This window comes from Corvus hawaiiensis, chromosome 30 (genome assembly GCF_020740725.1).
Source record: "Corvus hawaiiensis isolate bCorHaw1 chromosome 30, bCorHaw1.pri.cur, whole genome shotgun sequence".
Lineage (NCBI taxonomy): Eukaryota > Metazoa > Chordata > Aves > Passeriformes > Corvidae > Corvus > Corvus hawaiiensis.
The window spans coordinates 7,646,762-7,667,912 of NC_063242.1; the positions used below are offsets into that span (position 1 = coordinate 7,646,762).

The 21,151-nt window shown below is 36.9% G+C and overlaps 1 protein-coding gene across 1 annotated transcript; it reads right to left on the reverse strand.

Annotated features, from left to right (window-relative positions):
• Nucleotides 1–2,440: 2,440 nt before the first annotated feature.
• C30H18orf63 (chromosome 30 C18orf63 homolog) lies at nucleotides 2,441–20,242 on the reverse strand. The gene is made up of 14 exons (XM_048289116.1): nucleotides 20,103–20,242; nucleotides 19,382–19,460; nucleotides 17,916–17,972; nucleotides 16,458–16,569; nucleotides 15,419–15,460; nucleotides 14,397–14,473; nucleotides 12,894–13,003; nucleotides 12,151–12,247; nucleotides 11,970–12,055; nucleotides 11,237–11,420; nucleotides 8,742–9,818; nucleotides 7,654–7,770; nucleotides 6,005–6,092; nucleotides 2,441–2,800 (listed from the first exon to the last, which is right to left on the reverse strand). Exons 1-13 carry the CDS (start codon nucleotides 20,234–20,236, stop codon nucleotides 6,036–6,038), a joined length of 2,229 nt encoding a protein of 742 aa, XP_048145073.1. The 5' UTR covers nucleotides 20,237–20,242; the 3' UTR covers nucleotides 2,441–2,800; nucleotides 6,005–6,035.
• Nucleotides 20,243–21,151: the final 909 nt, after the last annotated feature.

Genomic DNA, 21,151 nt, shown 5'->3' on the forward strand with positions numbered 1-21,151 from the left:
AATGTCCTGATTCAGACTGTGGACAGTGTAAACCATGGGTATTGTGTAAGTTGTGATGCAAGGTGGTATTGCAGTAGTATTAATATTGTTACGAAAAAATGTAAAGAAATACATACTGCAGAGGAACGTAAAGTAGGAGTAAAACAAGTTTTTGTTGGAACAAGATCCCTTTGCCAAAAGAGGCTGAAGATTGGTGGGTACCTGAGGATGACTGCTCATGGCTTTTAGCACACTGGAAGGAGAGAATGCAAGAAAAATGGGATCTAGTGGGAAAATTTCAGTGATCACATTTTTACTGTTAAGCCTTATGACAACAGTCAAAGCATACAATATGCTGGAAGTAGCACCACAACACAATGTATGGGTGACTTTTGCTAATGTTACTAAGCAGGATTCCTTTTGTCTGTCTATGGCTATGCCAGCTGATCCATTCCGTACTTGCTTGATAGGCATAGCTGACTTTAACCCTGAACGATTTAAAGGATACCTAAATAGACCAATTCCTGCTACTAGTAATGTTACAATGCTTAATGCTACATTATTGGCTGGTTCAGAAGCAGCAGGAGCCATAGCTAATTGTACTGAGGACTTGCTTTTGGCACTTAATGCAACTTCAATAGAGCCCCTAGAGCTTACACTGTTAGGGTCAATGGGAAAGAACGGCAGTTGTGTTGAATTTGGTAATGTTTATGGTGTCTTGGCATGTCTTAATAGAACCAGACAGCAAGACCCAGAAATAAATTATGGCTATTTCCAAAACATCTCACCCAAAGCACCAGAATACCATGAATGTGTTCCAAATCAAACTCGGAAAATAGGGTGCCAGAAGAATGAGTATTTGTTTTGCCCACACCGATTTGTGCATGAAGTAAACAATCCATCTGCTGCTCTTTGGAATAATGATACAGCTAAACGGCTACCACCTGGAATATTTTTTATTTGTGGGGATCAGGCATGGCAAGGGTGATAGGGGGATCATGTTTCTTGGGAAAACTTACTTTGTTCACACCTTCTAAGGTAGACCTACTAAATCACACTGTATGGAACTTACAAAGAACCTACCACAACGACCACGACAAAGTGTGTCTCAGTTAGGTCCTGAATGTAATGAAAAGATTCAGTTTTGGTCAACACCATCATGGGTTATTACTTCCTTATTAACACCAAGTGTTGCTGCAGCCAGAGCCTTACGTAACTTTAAAAAGCTGGCTTACTGGCCAAATAGTTAAACATTACACCAAATATTATCACTGACGTGTTAGTTGATGCAGACAGTGTAATGCATGCATTATTACAGAATAGGGCTGCTATCGACTTTCCGCTGCTAGTGCAGGGACGTGGTTGTGAGGACTTTGAAGGAATGTGTTGTATGAATTTATCTGATCATTCTGTAGCCATCCATAGAAGGCTTAAGGAAATACAGGAAAACATGAAAAAGATCACGACAGGACATGGGCTAGACACATGGTTGGAAGGATTTGGGCTTACTGGGTGGTTGAAAGATTATTGTCAAACAAATCCTTATTATAGGGGCCGTGTTTATTTGTTTTTTAATTGTTTTGCCATGTTTAATCACTTGTATTTCTAGAAAGGTGTAGAAATCAATACATAGCATATGGCTGGTTCAAGGAAAGAAAGGGCAGAAATGTGGAAACCATGTTTTTACTAGAAAATGGGCATATCGTGAACCAGCCATAAAATAGAAGAACCAGAGCATGTAAGACAGAAGGACTTAAGCACGTACACAGGGGAAAAAGTCCATGGGAAGGTTGTGAGAAAGGAACAAGCAGCATTGGGGAGGATGTGAAGGAGGGAAAAGCAAAGGAAGAAAAGGATAAGAAAATGCAAACTGAAGGACAGTTGTGACATACACGACGGACGATGTGACACACACACAAGAGCCAATCATAAAGCATAAAGTAGTGTGTGAAAATAGGCCTTAACCAATAATAATTATGCACGATCGTGTGTAGGGGAAGCAAGGATTGTATATTAGGGACAGTAGTTCATCAATAAAATGGCTTCTGCCTGATTCACACTGAATCGTGTTGAGTCCATTGTTTCTCTCCGCATTCTGTAACGTTTGAGTTTAGGAGCTAGTGTGACATTTGATTCTTGCTTTCCAGGTAACACAATAATATTCACTTCAAAGCAGTGAAGTGAGGCAACAATCTTACATATGTGTATATATTTGTATCTGCACCTTGAACTAGGTCACTGAACACACACTAATGGCAATAAAATTACTCAAAGGGCAACTACAGGTTCTGTATGAACTCCTGAAGAATGGTGTCATCAATTAAACTTAATCTTTTACAGAGCAGTTTAATATCTGAAAAGTCATCAAAAATTACAACAAGAATTAAAAGAGTCAAATCCAGCCTTTAAATTATTCCCATAGGAATAAAATTGTTTATTTTCTAACCATTGGACTCAACAAGGAAAACTTATTTGGAAATTTTTTACTGATGAAACAAACTGGCCCAGACACTGTAACAAAGATTTAAATATTATATCTTTAAAAACCCGACTAGAAACAAGAAAGTAATTTGGAAGAAAGATTAACTGTGCAAGCAAGTAGCAGGACAGACATAATGTGATTCAAAAATTAACAACTTAGTTAAATTTTCAAATGCATTAGAGGCTTATTAACCTGAACTGTCTGAAGAAGCTGGTGATACATGGATTCACTTGACTGTATTTTACCCTCAATTTTTCATCCAGAAACAGCTACCAATGACAAACAGCAAAATACACAAATCTCAGAGATCCTCAAGTATGTTATTGCCCTCTTGGGAACCTGAATGGAGGAAAACAGAGAAAGTTTGCATCATAGAAGAAACCAAAAGACAACTGAGAACTCTATGGCTAATATGAAGCAGAAAAATATTGCTGTGTTCCCACATCTGTATTTGCATTCTGTTTACAAAGTTTGGGTTCGGGGCATTCAGATTAAATGTCTGCATTTTTATACAGAACAAGAAAGAATTCTCTCCATGAGAAATCTGTGGTATTATGCACAGATTTATCCTTTCTTTTGATCTGGCTTTTTAAATCTAAAGCCCTCAAAATATCACAACCACTTGTGGTGTTGGAAGAAGGAACTTCTGTTGCAGAAGTCTACTCACACCTTCTTAACCTTTGGCTGAGGTCAGGCAGCCAAACCACATTTTTAACTCTACAAGAAAGTAAGAGACGGAATTTTAAGAAACTATTCTTTAGCATTTATAAATGGTCAACCATGCAATAAATTAAGTCCTAACCTGAAACAATCCCATAGCAATGGAGTATGGATAGGATAACAGAAAAAATATTACAATAGCAACTCTTTTTTGGAGCATGGTACTTAGGTACCAACAACCTACTGATGTACACAGTCCAAAGGTTATTTCTGCTACGAGATTTGATTAGGAAATTTTTCCTTTTCATAAAAGAAATTGCTTTTTCATTGAAAGATTGAACATTTTCAGATTTTTTTTTTCAATGAAGCTAACTATTTTCACCCCATAGAAAAGATACTATTTTAGCCTACTCTTTCACATCAAGAAAGCATTTGAAAGATGGATTTGTTGAAATTTCTGTAGAATAGCCTTCAAATTATATGATAAATTCCTAAATGTTGGCTTGAGAGATACACCTTTTAGAAGAAACAATCCAATAAATCTCAGCCCAAAACTGCTGAGAATTTTTATGTAATTCCAATTGCATGGACTTCCTACCTTATTCTTATGTTCACACAATATCCTTACAGTAATGGCAGCAAATACTTTCAGGTGAAATACTACTGTTATTTCTAAATGTGACGAATTTGTATCTTCTCTTTTGCTAAATGAAATTTGGCAACCAAAACCAAAGGTCAGTATCTCACTACAACACAGGAGCAGAACAACAGGAAGAGTTTTGCAGATCAGTGGAAAAGGCTTGGGACCTTCAGTGCTGCCATTTTTAATATGTCTGTTCTTCCACCAACATTTGCAATGATGCAAATGCTTCTTTTAAAGCATCTTTCTGTAGTAGTATATGCTGTCCTTTGGAAGCTCTACTCTTCTGATTTGTCTTAGAAAACAAATTTCTCTTTTACAGTAGTTTTGACCTTGAAAATGATAGGATGACTTTCATTAATAAAGAACTAAGCATGGAGACTCTTAGTATTAGAATCAAATGTTCACCTTCTTAAAATGATAAATACTTCTCTCACGTTGCTTTATTAACACACTCCAACAAAACAAAGAAAAAATTTAGGATGATGCTATGATTTCCTGGCCAAGTCAAGAGGCTGTGCAACTTGGCACATAAGTCATGAAAACCAAGCCCTTTTGCAACATAATTGTAAAAAATGTTTTTATTTTCATGAATTATAGAACAAAGTCCTTCCTGCTGACTACATCACTGAATTCCAATGTAAGGACTTCTCATACATAAATCTTGCTACACAGTAAATTTGAAAACTCACAAGTAATTCCCAAGTGCTCAAACGAAAACATGCACTCTGAATGCATGTGTAGTAATATACGGTAAAGGAATTTAGAGCAAAGCTTTTCAGAATCAAAACTGTAGGCATGAATCCGACAGCAGAAGTTGTTTTAGCTCCAGTTTTCTTTTTAAATCATCAACACCAGTGAAGGACCCCTACCAGTGGGATCCTTGGGAGTCATATTTTAAAAACTGTATGAAAGACTCTTCTCTCCAGGGTTTAAGCATTGTCTACCATGATCAAATTGATCCTGTGGCATTTAACTCATAAATAAGAAAAAAATCAGAGTAAAAAAAAGTAAAGTTCCAACCATTTGCAGAGACACCATTTCTGCTCATCAGTCCTCAGTGAAAGTCACAGATTTTGGACCTATGGATATCTGTACTGATCACTAAAGCAGATCATCTCTGAAGAAGGACCATGCCTGAGCTGCCTGGCTTGAAGCAGGAGAGATGAAACGCTAAACCCAGGAACAGAATATGCTGAATACCAAAGTATGAAGGCCATAGATGGAAAGCTGCCATCCAAAACACAGACTTTCTTTAGGAAAAGCATACAACTGATATATATGTTCACTGGAGAAAATATATCCAAATAAGGAAAGGAAGGACATAAAGAGCATCTCTGAGACAAAAAGCACATTTGGCTACTTGTTATCACTTCCATTGAAGCTAAAAGCCAGGTTAAATGATGTACAGTTTATATTTTGCTTCTTTATTGCTCTGTTTTTCTATTTGCTTTGTAAAATAGACGTTTGTGCTGTTCCGTCTGTGTGACTATCTTGCTTACATCAATATTTTCATTTGAATAAATATACTTCTATTTATCTCTGAAACAGTTAACCATACAGACTACTCCTTCCTGGATGTTTTACAACTGATAACTTGTGATAGGCATTCGGTCCTTAAACATGGTGAGGTTCTTATACTATATCCTAATGCTGTATTCTTAATAATCAAAGGAACATTCAAAGGACAAGCTTGTTTTATCCTGCAAGACTGTTATTGAAAACCATCCACAATGTGGGTTGAAATATCTTGTCACAAAACTAAATTTATTCCATTTTTATGAGAAGCAATTTTGTCCTTGATTAGATCTCAGCAACACAAGAGCATTTAGCCACCCCATTTCTTGTAATGATGTCACATAATATACACAGCTCCACTTTAATGGTTTTGGGTTTAACTTCAGCTCAGATTCAAATGAAACTTTGAAGCCCAAAAACCAGGTTTATTTTAGTCTGAGAGAAAAACGAGCCAGTCAAAATACAAATTTATGTCAAACTCTAAGTTCTAGTAAGTACAAAATGCCTTTTTTAAAAACATTGCTTGTTTCACTATGAAAGCACAAAGCTTTATTTGCTAGTGTCCTTAGCTTCTGTTACCTTATCAGTTTTCCCTAGAAGCCATTTCTTTAGTAAAGTGATTCCTTTGTAGACAGCTGATATCATCATCATGATCCAAAAGCATAGGAACTATTACAGGTGTGATATTATTTTAATAAAATATTTAAAATTCATAATAAATGTACCCAGAGTTTTCTTTCAATACTCCAGAACACGTTAGGTAGAAGGTTTACTTCTTTTGGCTCTCTTTAACTTTGAATAACCTTCTTCTTTCTGCTCACAAAAACAAGACAAACAAACAGAAAAGGGCAAAAACCAGTAAAGCAAATGAAGCAGCAATACTAAGCTAACAGTTCAACTAAAAAAAAAAGTTGTTTCTGAGTGAAATGCTTAGTTGAATAAGAAGTAATTAATAAAAGGTTCTGTTTTCCAATAGAAATAATTTAAAGTATAAGTACAGCGGCTGAATAATTAGGACTACAGCTACTTTGAAAATACCCTTTACATTCTAGCTACCATGACTTTCAAAACCAACTGATCATTCTTGAGGTAATGACAAAGTCTTACTCTTCAGAGATGTGTTTAGCAGTGTCCCCAGTCAGCACCATTATATTTTAATCTGGGGACAGGAGGAATCAGCTCAATAAGTATCAGAGTCCATCCTACCCCAGTTAACAGACAAGTCTCTTTCCTATTCCTGACACACCACTGAAACTTCCCGAGAGCTGTGCATCCACCTCCCTTGAGTCCAGCAGTGGCAGCACTGCAGTGGCAGTGTGGCAGTGAGAACCTGCTGTCTCCTGATACTTCTCAAAAGTAGCTTGCATGGCTCAGGCCTGTGCTAGTCACAGCCTGCCTGGAGAGTTAGGAATGCATGTGGCACTTGTGACTACTGACTAGGACAGGGTAGTGCCCCTTCCCCATTCCAGCAGTGCTGCCAGACCAGCTACAAGCTCTCCATGATCACAAGCCCTGGTGTGTCTGAGTCATTCCCAGTGGCAGGCAAAGGACTTCATTAATTTGTATTGTGGTGGAAGTCTCCCCTCAATACCCAGACCCCTGTGGGTTATTCTTATAAACAGCTATTTTTAGCTGCTGGTTTTCTTCTCCTTGTGAGACTGACTCTACTGCTGTAGCACTGCAGTGCTGAGCCTGTGTAACCAGTGATTCAGTGGTGGCCCTGTGGAAGGGCCTTTCCCAGCTGCAGTTGGATGGGGCCAGCTCAGAGCAGCTGGGCTGGCGCTTCCCACACAAACTCCTCTCTTCCCTGCTGCAGCTTGAGCTCTGGGGTATGAGTGTATTCCTGCAGCTGGCCCCTGGGGTTGCTGTACTGGCCTTTTTCTGAACTGCACAGAAAGCACAGCCTTTGTTCTTTTAATTACAGTTAAAACTTCCAGAACTGTCTTGTATTTGGCTTTAAAACCATAACAAAACAAGATGTCATTTCTACAGAACATTGCTTAATTCAAGTCCTCTAGATGAAAAACTCACAGAGCCACTGAGAATGCTCAGAGTTATACTGGGCAGGATAAAACTGTTTTCTGTAGAATTAGAAAATCTGCTTCAGAAACATTAATGTCATTAAACATTTCAATAGCATCTCTTCCCAAACATTTTAAATGAACTCTTCAAGTGACAGTATCATACCCAATGGTTACTGCTAATTTTTTCCTGGTTAAGGTTAATTTCATACAGAGAGTTCAGTAACATTTCTTAGCCTGCCCATTTTAATTGGAACATGCTAAAAATTTTAAAATATCTTTTTTATCTCTTAATTCAGGTCCTTCTGGACTGGATTAAGGAGTGCATGGGGCGGGGGGGGGGGCGTGGTTACCTGTCTTCTTCTGGCGCAACCTTTCTTTACGGGTACTTCCATGTTGCTCTCCTTGACTGGCAAAGTCGGTTTTGAGGTCAGTGTTTCACATGTCAGATACTTGTTCACTGTAATTGTCTTAAAGCATAGAAGTTTATACCTTCATTAGCAAAAACATCCCACAACATTTTGAATACTTTTTCTGACTGTTAAAATTACCTACTTTTTCAAAAGGTGCCCTCATCACACAAAGCTGAGATAACCTTCCAAACTACATTTTATAGATGAAAAAAGTGATAAGCACAAGACATTTCATCCATGTCCCTGATATATGGGGTACCACCTACATAAAAATTTCACAGAAATCAGCTCAACTATTTATTTCATTGAAATGCAGGGAGAATCACAGAAAAATTAGGTTGTAAAGTACTTCTAGCTGTCATGTAATCATAACTTTTACTCAAAACAGAGCTAACTCCAAAAATAGCTTGACTCAGTCAAGTTCTGAGAATCTGAAAAGCTAACAAACCCAAAAACTTCCCTCTGCAACTTTTTCTAGTAGTTGACCATTCTCACACTGAACATTTTTTTCCTCATGTCCAGTGGGATTTTTTCCTGTTGCAACTTGTGCTTTTTGTGAAATTGTAATTAAACTTGTATTTGTAAAACTTCCATATTTGTCTAACAGCACAATGCTTTACACATAACTGCTGTCAGCACTACACAATTGATGAGGTTTGAGATTCCTTTCAGGAGGAAGGAATTATTCCATTAATATTGTTTCATATGAAGAGAGACTGAACACCAAAAAAATGTCACCATGTTAACCTCACACAGACCTGGACAAACTGTTTTAAACAAAGGAAAACTAATTACCTCACCATAAAAGTCCCAAATAAAAGAAATGGGTATTTCACAAAACACAGTAAATCATCTTCCTTTTCAGAAAAAAAGCAGCAGTGGCTGAAAACATTAAGTTATATGGTAGAATTTTAGGAAACTATATTTAGAATGATGGTAGAACATGATGAAAGTCATGCTTTTTATTGCTTAACGTTGTTTTCGAATTTGTGAGAAGCAGTGAGGATGAGCCCTGTTCTTTACTGTACCTGTTCAAAGTTAGGTTTGGAATGATGACTGGTTGTCTCAGCAATACAGTCCTTAGAGTGGCATGCTGCTTTGTTTTCTTCACTTTCGGCCATGCACACTGTATCTTTGAAGACAGATTCATGAATATTTAACCCAGCTCCTTTATTTGATCTCTTTGTTTGTTGCAGTGACAAACTGGAATTTGTCATTTCATTGTCTAATTTACAAATCTGCAAATGCACTTCCTTTGACTGGTGTTGTTTCTCAAGAACTTGAGTAGTATTTTGACTTGCAAACTTTTTTCCCCTTCTTGCACTGGAAGTAGGAGATTCATATGTATTCAGACATGGACTGGTGTTTGACTTCTGAAGCACTGGCCCAACATTCTTAAGAAAGAAGGGAGAATTCGCCTTTTTGTGATTGACTTCACTTGGATTCTCAGCTGAAGCTGAGTTTTCAGAAAAATCAGAGTTAGCAATTTGTCCACCAGACTGGGTTTTCCATCGGAATATGGGAGTACCATGTTTTGCCTGTGTCTTCGTGTTCTTTACCTGAAGCACGCTGCTGTCAGTAGGATTTTTGACTGGCATATGTTGAAGGTGTTTGAAAACCTGAGTTATGCTGGACTTGTGCACAGACAGCACAGAAGATGAAACACCCACACTTTTTATTGGTGAATGCCTTTCAGCATTTTCCCTTTTCTTCCTATCTATTTGATTTGTGATCTTTCCATTCATTTGCATCAACTTTCCCTTGAAAATTGGTATAATTTTGCTGACTTTTGGGGGTGTGTATTCAAAGGCTGAGTTTTCAGGTGTTCCTAAAGATTTTGCAGTTGGTAACTGTGGTACTCCTGGTATTTGCTTGTAGCTCATTGATTTCTCGGTTGCTTCAATGCTAAGCCCTCCTGTACTCCTACTGCTACTCGAAAAACTGTGGGCTCCCGGCTCTTTGATCAAACGCTCCATCCAGTGGCTGTTCTCCGTACTGCACGGTGAAGGAATTCGAGGCAAAGTCTGTTTCCTTGGAGGAGCCTGCGTTAGAGATACTACACAAACCATCTCACCGTCCAATTTCGTATGCCTAGGTTTCATTTCCTGCAACACAACAAGAGCTGCTAAATTTAATAAAATGGATTTAAAGATCTGATAGTGCCACCTAATGCATCACTATATGATATCAACCCAATACACATCACAATATAGAAGCATAAAATTATGTGTTTTGAATTAGAATTACTATATTTTCAAACAATATTTAGTTGTCACTATAAATTAAAGGTATTTTTTAAATCCTCCTCCAGTTCTTTGCTTACAAACTATGCTAGAATATCGTATTTCTCAGAAGGAAAGACTTAAATTAGAAGTAATTATCTTGGTTTAGTGCTTTCCAACTGGATAATGCCTACCCCTTTTGAGGGGGTCTGCAGAGGGTTTGACTGACAGGGCTCCTCAACTCGGAAGACTTCTAAGAGCATCTCTATTCTGAGCAAAAGACAGTTTGGATGTCTATAAAAACTGCAGATGACACAGAGAACCCATTCTAGCTTTGATCACTGGAGCGACATAAACAGGAACTGCTTTCTGAAAGAGGATTATAGTATTTTAGAACCTCTGCAACTTCTGTCACTATTCTTTGTTTAGAATTAATTACTTCATTTCTTTTTTCACTCACTACTACCAAAGAAATTTGAGTCTCAGCCTTTGACACAACCTCAAATTAAAGGAGTTTGGATTACTTGCCTCCTTTCCATCACCAGACATGGGGTAAATCTTACAGCTTGAGTGTTTTAAAATGCTTATGTCCACATAGTTTTCATTTTATTTTAAAATTAATTGTAATAATAATAATAATAATAATAATAATAATAATAGAATCATGAATGGTTTGGGTTGGAAGGGACCTGACAGATCATCTAGTTCCAGACCCACTGCCATGGGCATGGACAACTTTCACTAGACCAGGTTGCTCAGAGCCCCATCCAGCCTAGCCTTGAACAATTCCAGGGATGGGGAATCCACAAGTTCTATGGACAACCTGTTCCAGTGCCTGACCATGTTCACAGCAAAAATTTCTTCCTAATATCGAATCTAAATCTACCTTCTGTCAGTTTAAAGCCACTCCTCCTTGTCCTGACATTACATGCCCTTGTAATAGTGACAACAGTGATAATGCTACTGTCATTGTTGTTGTTATTACTGTTGTTGTTATTATTATGGAAGAGATTTGAGAAAGTTCTGGATATCCAATTGTAAAAAAAACATCTATTGAACTGCAAATACTGCTAGCAACTAATTAACACCAAGTCCATTTTTTTATGTATTTATAATGTCAATAATACCTTTACCATGGCAAATACTGTAGCTTTTACTTACACATGAATTAAAAGTTACAGGATTGATAGTTTGCTGTGAAAAGAATAGTTGTATGCTCTTTCTGTGCTCTGAATATGATAAAGACCACTTCATACCGTGAAAAAGTAAGTACCGTTAATATGTTTATAAAAAAGTCTTACATGCACTGAAGCCCTGGAGAGTTCCTTTGCAGCATAAAGTGCTTTACTTGTCATCTTTACTGGAAATCCACACAGTTGTGAAAAATTGCTCTTCATGTCAGAAAGAAAGGAGTTCACTACACTTTCTGCATCTGTTCTAGGGAAATACTGCACTGGCTGACTTCGAATGCAACTTAAAGGGTACCTGAGTAAGTGTTCAGGTATATAACAAGTTTCTTTACAATTCTATAATTATTAATCATCTTCATTGAGAAGAAAGCATGAACATGTCTAAAGTTTTTTTTAAAAGGTGAACAAAAGCACTTAGTTCCTTAAGGGCCTGAAGGTTATAAAGTTACAGGACTTCACAATTATACCACACTAACCTATGATAGCAAAGATTACTCAATAAAGGTAATCCTTAGACTATTCTTTCCTGGTAGGAAAATTCTCTTTAAAAGAAATCTGTGTGGGCCACATTTTTACAGGAATTTAACTCTTTCATCTACATCAGCATTTAGAATGGCATTATCAAGTTTATGGAAGCCATGAAGCAAATTGTTCTATTTGACTTCCTATTATTCATACTGGGACAGAGACTTGACTAAACATTTTGTTTCAGTTTGTCTAGTGAAACACTTCTCTACTGGATTCTATGAAATTATGAAACAAGAAAATGCGCCACATTCAAAAATGAAAAGCAGAGCTAGAAGCGTAGGAAAGGAAACATAACAAATATATTCTGAAAGGATACGTGAAGAACCTTTCCCCTATTGGTTTGAAGTAAACACTCAAGTATATTTTTGTCTCTTCAAGATCCTCAGGAAGAATATATCCATACTTAGATAAACCAAATACAAACAGGTATTACAAGGACAAACTCAATAAATACAAAAAAGGGAGGGAAAAATGAAAGCAGTGTATGTGTTTCTTACCAGACTCTTCCAGTGCATCTGAAAATCTTTATATGAATGGAAAGGAGATTCTGGAGGAATTATGTGGCTGATGTTTATGATCTGACCCATTTTCATGCTGTGCACAGGTAAAGAAGGGATGCTTAGAAAAGGTGTCATAAAATCCAGCTGAAAATATAATGGTCTTTTGGAAAAAAAAACCCTTATTTTTGGCATTCAAAGTATTTAGAGATTATTTTTATGTTTTGAGGACTAATACCTTTAGCTTATAAGTTTATCACATAACAATAACAATATTTCCTGAAGTATGGAAAAGAATTTGGCTCCTACAAGTGCAATTTCTCTTCAACCCTCGCTAGCCGTGAATATAGAACAAAAACAAATATCATAATTACTTCTCTTATATTTAATGGTGAAAAATCATAGGTAAAAATAGAGGTGGTTTGTGGCAAAGGTGGAAATACTTTTTCCTTAAATTGACACTTAGCTAAAATTGTGTTTGTGATGTTCTTGCACACCACAGAAGTAGCACAAAGATTAGTAAAATTGAAATAGTATTTAAATGTGTAATTTATGATTAGTTGATTTTTTTTCTTATTTTCCTTAACAACGAGATAACAGAAACAAAAAAAAATAAAAAGATTCCTGAATATAACTCAGACTCTAAAACAGAAGTATTCTTATCACTAGTATCAAATTCACAGTTTGTAGGGCAAATATTCTGGGAAATGTTTATTTCTCCTGAAATGTAAACAGATTCCTACCTTGGCAAAACATAGCACCAGTTACTTAATATGGAATGTTGTTGAATAACTGTATTTTCATTGCTGTCAAACAGCTTTACAGTGTTTGCTGAAATATCAAAATCTCCCAGCTTAAAACAGAAAAGAAAGTTTACTTGCAAATAATTCTACAGCAGTACAAATTTAAAATTTTCAAAAATAATTGTGTATCACAAGACACGGAAACTTAATACATTATTATTCTTTCATCAGCTCTCACAGATTTATTATTCCAGAAGATATTCCCATCACCAACACATTATCTTATGTTAGAGCCTACACTTCCACAAGCCATTCCACAAGTTTAAGTACAAGGCTTAAAGTTTATTGAAGTCAGAGAGATTTAAACTTTTTTGAAATGGTTTAATAAGTGTTTAGAAGGTATTTCTCAAACTGAGACAGCTCTCAGTTTGAGAACTCCATGCATATTTTTTAAAATTCAAATCAGAAACCCATGCTTGACATTCTAGTAACTGTGGGTGTCACTTTGCCTAAGCATGTGCGAATATCCAAGGAACAGAATTAATGGGACATGCAGTTTCATCCTCTGAGAAGTCAAAAAAATACCATACTTTTTCACAATGTCAGAATTTGACTGTAGGGGACAATCAACGACTGAGATTTGAGAAACATTTTATCTTTCTGTGGTCTACCAGAGTTTTCATTTATTCACAAGACAATAAAATCTGGCCATTTCTGTTTTAGAAAAGTATTGAAAGGAGGAAACTTCTAATAAAGCCACATCATGATTTTTTTCCCATCATTGGTCTGTATTATTTGGGAGCTGGATTCCTATAGATAGCTTAAATGTTTATGCTGTCCCAAGTAGGTCTCAGAAAGAATCCTCTTCTTCTATTCCAACAAAGAAGAGTTTGAATCAGAAATACTTATTTTAGAAGAAACTAGCAAACTTGACAAATATGCCCTGCTTGTACGGACATTTTCACCACAGGTGACATGGCTGTCAAAAAGGATGACAAATTTTCAACCTCAACCATGATTTCTTAAACAATGTATTAATTATACTTACAAGCAGCATAGTCCTGGCTGCTTAGAAATTAAGCAGATTCCATAGTAACTATATAAAGGGACTTTGAGCATGGTGCTGACAACTCACCTGTAGTTGCACTGTTGTTACTCAAAACTCTCTATGTACTACAGTGTGACTGAAAGCTTTCTAGAAAACACTGTTAGAAAGTAATCTAGAGTCACAAAGACACTTCACTGCTATATTCTGTTGGCATTTTTGAAAGCTCTCCTAGCATTGAATCTCAGTTTTACAGTGCTTGCTAGAATGCATTAATATAGATACGATATGGATGCTTTTATAACCTGTGCAGATAGTCAATGAATATGGTCAATGTCTCAGTGCAATCAGAAACAAGCACTTGTATCCCCATCATGCTAACTGGAAGTCACCTAACAGAAAAGAAGATAAAGATTAATAAAACAAACACAGTCATAGAAAATATAACTGACTTATACCTCAGGGGGTGGCAGCCGAATTGAGCAAGGCTCCACACTGATGCAAAGCTGTCTCTCTGACACATTGAGGTCTATAACTAAATTGAAAAAAAAAAGCACAACATCCTGTTTTGAATTACAGCTCATCTCTTAGACAGAAAGTTAACCCAAATATTTATTTAGGTAATTATTAGTCAAAATGCTGTGTTTGAAAATCAAAAGCTAGACTTGCTCAGCATGGAAATTAAAAACTATGAAAAATAAAAATAATAATCAATTACTGTCATACAGGAACTTAGAAATTCAAGGCTGGCTGTGGAACTGTGTGCTTGATACTCTTATCCTTGATACACAAACACCCATTTTCAAAGCAAATGTAGTTCATGTAGCCATTTGCTGCACTGAGTCATTCAGCCCAGTATTTTCCACCCAGGAGCTGTCAATAGGAAAGACTAAATAAGCAAGGCAAGCATTTATGGACACACCTCCAAAACTTTCGCTGAGCTCTGAGTTCCTCAACATATATCTCTGCTACAAATTTAGGCTCCAGCATCCCCAAATGTAATCTTTAACTTTTATAGTGGAATAAAAATACTACTTTGTAATTTTTGCAATAGCTAAACAGCATGCTTTGTGACTTCACTTTTGTGAACAGCAAACATAGTGTACACTGGACAGTCACTGAAGCTCATTTTCCTCTCTGTTGTTATGGAACTTTCACATCATTTGCAAGACTCATAATTTGAGGCAAGTGCATTTAATTGCAATAATTGTAACTTTAAAATGGCAAATGTCAATCTAAGGCTGTAGATTATTAGTATAAAAATTATCTTCTTTGTGGGTAATTTTTCAAAGGTTCAGTTGAGCTGACAACTATTACGGACAGAACATCACCTGCCACCAAGTGTATTTTGACAGAAGTTTTTTCAGAATGAAAACCAAAGACACTGTGCTGGTAATACCAAGATTGTGGCAGTATGAAAGTATTTACTTACCTTTACCTTGCTCTCTCAACTTTACCATTAACAGAATATTGTACTTACCAACAGCATTTTGCCTTCCTGAATGAGACAAAAAGTCCTTCCCTTAATAAATAGAATAGACAGACATTATTTTCTAAATCCTATGTCTAAAGTCTTTATGCAAAAAAGAAAAGAAAAAGAGAAATCACACAGTTTTGTTTGTGTCTGTCACAAATGCTGACAGGTGTGTTCCTTCTAAGGAGAGAAAATTCCCTCTATCAATTAACTTTTCACTGATTCATTAACATCTTATATAAGAAAGAGAGAAATACATAAAAATACATTAGTGGGCAGCAATCTATACATCACTTTTTCCTCCTAACCCTCTACTTCCAGCTGCTACTCCTGAATCAGCTGATTTCATTCTGAGACCCATATATTTTAGAGATACTGAGAACAGGGTGCTGTTGTTACTGTGGCTAGAAATAAGATAACTACATGCACACTTTTCTCAGGGTATATTTGAAATGATGTATACAATTGCTCTACTTCATACGAGCATGCTGCAGTATGTCAAGTACATCTGGTTTTCCATACTTTGGTAATTCACGTGTATACTACACAGGAGTTAGCAGAGAGATGTCAGGCAAAGCAACTATGATCCAAAAAAGACAGAGCTTTGTAGAAAGAGAGGGTCTGACAGAAAGCCACTTCTTTAGAAGAGCCTTCCAACCATGTGCAGAAGTGCCACTGCTGAAAGCATGAATCTGAAAAACAGGCCAAATTTTTAGAAGACATTCACTGCCCAACAATATTTGGTTTGGAAATTATTCATCTGGTACACTGCATTCAGTTGACATAATTATTTGATCTATTACAAAGACAAGGAAGAAGATGAAAAGGTGAATGCCATGTCCATTCAAAATATTAACTTGAGTCATTGAACTTTGATAACAAAACAATAAAAGTGCAAATAAAGAAAAAAAGTAATAGGATAAAGGAATGAAACGATTTATTATAATATATGAAATAATTACGGAATTTAAATGATGGAAAATAAATGCAACAATAAAGAACTGAAAACTAAATGCTTGATCCCTGACCCAAGTGATTCAAATACCTTGCACCAAGAGATGACCAGCCTTGTTCCATCTGGGTGCAAGTCGGGCTGTAAGGGTGTAGGAGAGACAGGTTTGGAGAAGGCCTGGAGTAACTGTTTGTGGCGCTTCCATCTAAAAACAGTGACAAAAAGAAACATACATTTTTAATAATTTAACAAAAATTTTTAAAGGCTTCAGTCAAAATTTCAGCAAATGTACTGCTACTGCATCTTGGAGCCAAATCCTAGTATATGCCACACACCTTTAGCTTTCATCTACTTAGCTACAAGAGGAAGTTAGCACAGTATTTGATGTAGGCATTTAGATTTCACATGCCATCAAAGTGAGGTGCACTACAGTTCCAGAATGTTTTCACAGGGCTGATAATAGACTTGGGGAAAAGATTAATTGTACCCTCTGGAGTACTCTACTAGATCTGCAACTCCTTTCAGACTACAGGCACAACATCCAAAGCTGATGTTACCTCTGCTGTCAGACTCAAGACCAGAGACATTTTCTGGCAATCACAGTAGATAAATGTAGCTTTGCTCCCCCGGCAGCTCTACTTGCCTGCCTGTTCTGCAGAGCTTTCTCTTGACCATCAGCATTAGTCAAGAAATGAATTACAGTAGGTTAAAAAGAGTTAAGGAATACACCTCCAGAGGGATGTTTCTAATAAATCCTACAAGGAACTGCTTGGTACTACCAATCTGCTGATGTTGGAGAACCTAACAATGACAGGTCACCTACATGTATCAACATAAAGCAGTTCTGTAAGGTAAGCATATTTGAACAGTGTATGTCTTACTAATCTGCATATGCATTTGCACTTCTTGGAACAAATTAAAATACACCCAACTGGCTGTGCAAATGAATTATGAGAGCTACTGGCTTTGCTTACAACCAGTCTTTTGGCTCAGCAATTTTAGTGCCTCCACACATACATTCATAAACCCCACAGATGTTGCATACTAGAAGATAGTAAATTATATGCATAATGGTCTAAAAATACATCAGCTGTTAAGGTCAGGGGTTCAATTTCTTCTCTGTGCTTTTGTTTTGTTTCCCTGAGACTGTCCTATACAGCCTGGGTAAACCAACAGGTGAATGGGGAGACAGTTCAGCTGCCTGAACAATCCCACTGGAGGAAGGGGATGACACCAGCAGGAGAGCTGTAGGTCTGTGGCCCAAAGGTTGTCTCGAGGTCAACCCCCAATGCCTCTGAGCAGGAGCAGGATGCCACTGCAGCAGAGAAATCTAGGGAAATTATTCACAAACTTCTTAAAACCATTGGCTCTGACAAAGTATACTTACCATACCATAATGCACAGGACACATTTTGTCTGTGGGGCAGACTTACTCACCCTGAAACTTGGCTTCTGTAGTGCAAACTGCATGGCCTATGAAAAATACTCATCTCTGCCAACAGCAATTGCAGACAAATGTAACAGTGAACTGTGTCATATTTCATCACTTACAGTAGCTCCTTGTCTCTCTACATAGGCTTGACATATTCCTGATTCATAAAATGGTATCTAAAAGTAACAATAAAAAAATAAAACAAGTGGCTGGTATTAAGAGTTATTTTAGCAAATTGTAAATTAAATTCTGGTACAACAGTGACTTTGCCTGTGAAAAGCATGCAAGGGAATAATTAAGCAAACACTTTATCCTGCGTTTTAAATGAGAAAACTAAAATTAGCTCAGCATTTGTCATAGTGTAATCTTATTTCTAGCTAGAGATACATTAACAAGCAAGCCAAGCAAGCCAAAGACTGCCCAAAACAAAGCAGCAGAATGCTGCGTCTGCTTCTCTCATTGTGAATTGGGTGGCACTTTACTAGTTGAGTCCACTTCATTCCACAGATTGGTTCACCATCCTAAAAGGCCATTTCATCAAAGGAGTAGAGGACTTAAGTTGTCCTTCTACATTGCTAATGCACAAAAACAAAAGTTTGCTTTAAACGAAATATTTTTACTTATCATTGATCCTCAAAACACTTCTTAAAGTAACATAATGAATACAATTGACCCCTAGACATACTTTGGTTCAGACTGACCGAGAAGCAACAGGCCTCACATCCTTGGGATGAACTTGCAAGCTGGAAAGTCCCTGGCTCATGTACAAGGGAGTGAAGGTGTCTTGAAAAATATTTCAAAAGCTGTTTTTGAAACCCAAAAGTGCAAGATAACCAAAGTACAGAAAGCGCTAAATCAAAACATCTGTCTTGTCTATTCTATTGACTAGGAGCCAGCTAACTCACCGTTTAAATATTAATATCAGGATGGGCCCAATGTGAGCACTCCCAGAATGCCAGACTGCATGGCAGCTGGCCTGCAGGGCAGGTCACTCTGTTTGAGCAGGGACCCCTCTCAAGTTTAGAGATTCCATACTGGAAATTAGGAGATCCTTCCTTACAAAAGGTTGAGAGACCCCCTTACATGTGATCTGCAGTAAGTGACTGAAAGCATGCTGAATTCATGCTGTGGAGAATTACTAATCCGTGCAACTATTCAGATACTATAAACACTGTAGGGATAATTCCATTAGGCATGAACTGTTGACGAAGTCTGAGACAACAATTGGATGCAGCCACACGTAGGCTCCAAAAAGGAATTCCAAAGAGGGATCCACTCTGAACCTCATGTCTCCACAGGAGGGCCCTCTTTACACTTCTGGTCTCTCTCTGAGTCATTCTAACTTAGTTTTCCTTTTCACGTTTCTTCCATGTGTAATTGTTAAGGCAAACCTTGGCATTTAACTTCCTAAACCTTGCCAGACCACAGTTGAAACTGCTAAATTCCATCAGACCCATCGAACTCTGTCAAATTATTATTTTACCTCAATAAAACATTGTGCTGCTTCTCTCTTTTGAGTGAGGTGCCCTCTACCCATCTGCAGCAGTCTGTAACTACAGATACTTATTTACACAGTGATACTGACCGCCATCACAACTGAAATTTGATTCAGTGTCCCAAGAACAGGTGCAGAAAGGATCTCTTGATACAGGAATAATAATTGTCTATAAAAAAGGTGAGAAAGAAATTACAAAATATTTTATTTTCACAGCATAAATTTATTTTCCTCACCTTCTGCAAAAACAATACATTCCACTTTTAATCAGTTTCCATTGGTTCAGTATAATAAATTGGATTAGTCCAAGTTACTTGCTCTAGAAGACCCACAGTGGTCTAAGACTACAGGCCTTTGGCACATGAATGAAGCTCTCCAAAAGTGCTCCTTTTGGCAGAATTTCTCATTTCTCCCCTTCTCTTTTAAAGGGAGTAACATAATGCTTGGTGAATGCTAAGAAGCATACATCTGTTTTCTAAATAGTCTTTTCACTTAGTCTCAACCTACATGAAGCATTCCAGCTTTGCAGGTAAACACACATTAATTTCAACCATTCATTAGTTTGAAGTATGTGGATTTGTTAGTTTTAGCCTATGAAATTTAAAACATAACAGAAATTTATTTTTTGTTTCCCAATAGACAGCAAATCCCCTGCCCAAGGAAAAAAAACCCATTTTAAACAATTTTGTACTGTTTGCCACTGATAAGAATTTTGCTGATTTTATTACAGTTAATTCTAGTACTGCTAATAAAATATTTGAATAACAACCACTAGCAGCTTCTGGAAATAACAGCTGTCAAAACTCTTTACCTGCAAGTCTTTATCTGCGTGCTCCTTGCCTCAGTTTCTGGTATCTGAGAACTCAGTGTTACTGTAGCAGCACAGAGTTTTTGCAGCTCGGGCAGACTGACAAAGAACAGAGACTGGTGTCTGGTGCTATTCATGGTATATTGTTGATTGCCCCAAAGCAGTACCTGGGTCTTAAAATAAAAAAAATATTTTATTTCTATAAGGCAGGTATTTGTTTAAAGACCTTTATAAGTATATGTTATTAGGTAAATGAATAAGCAATTCTTCTGATTATTCATTTACCTAATAACATATATATATAGAAATATATAGAAATGCATAGAAAGTATAACATAATTTGGTCAGCTAAAACAGCTGAATATCCTTTTGCTATATGTAATTCATTATACTTGAAAAAATAATTATTTGCAAGAGCCAAAATATTCAGAGTAAAGGCAAGGATGAATGAATACAGAGCACATGTATGTTCATCACCATATCAACTGAGCATATGTGCTGAAACTCTATAATTTTTGGAACTTCCTAAAAACCACCAAAAAGAACCCAAAGAAACAGAATTTCAGACTAAGAATATGATCCTTTGATGCTGTACTAACAAATAACATGTGAATGGGAATAACAGGAATTCATATTACCCATCTTGTGGGGTGCCTGTTTTGTGCTCCTTTGCTTTGCAGCACAGGCCAGGCTCAGTGTAACGAGTTAGAATGTTTAGGAACAAAATAAAAAATCTAACATTTCATTATTTGAAGAAAAAGTCACCTTTTAACTGTAGCACCTTTTCCAGTCAAAGTATTTCAAAGAAAGTCAAGCAGTTAGAAAGCCAGGAACAAACACTGCACACCAGAAGAAGCTGGTTTAGTATTTCTCCCCTCTTCAAACCCTAAAACAATTCTGGGAAATGGTCTCACCAGCACAGTGAGGACAGCAATAAATATTTTAATCCCAAATTTTATGAACTCACCAGGTATTCACCTGTAAAGCAATTCTGTAAATCCAGATGAAAAAATTATGAACTGGAAACATATTTTCCAGGAAAAATGTCAAAG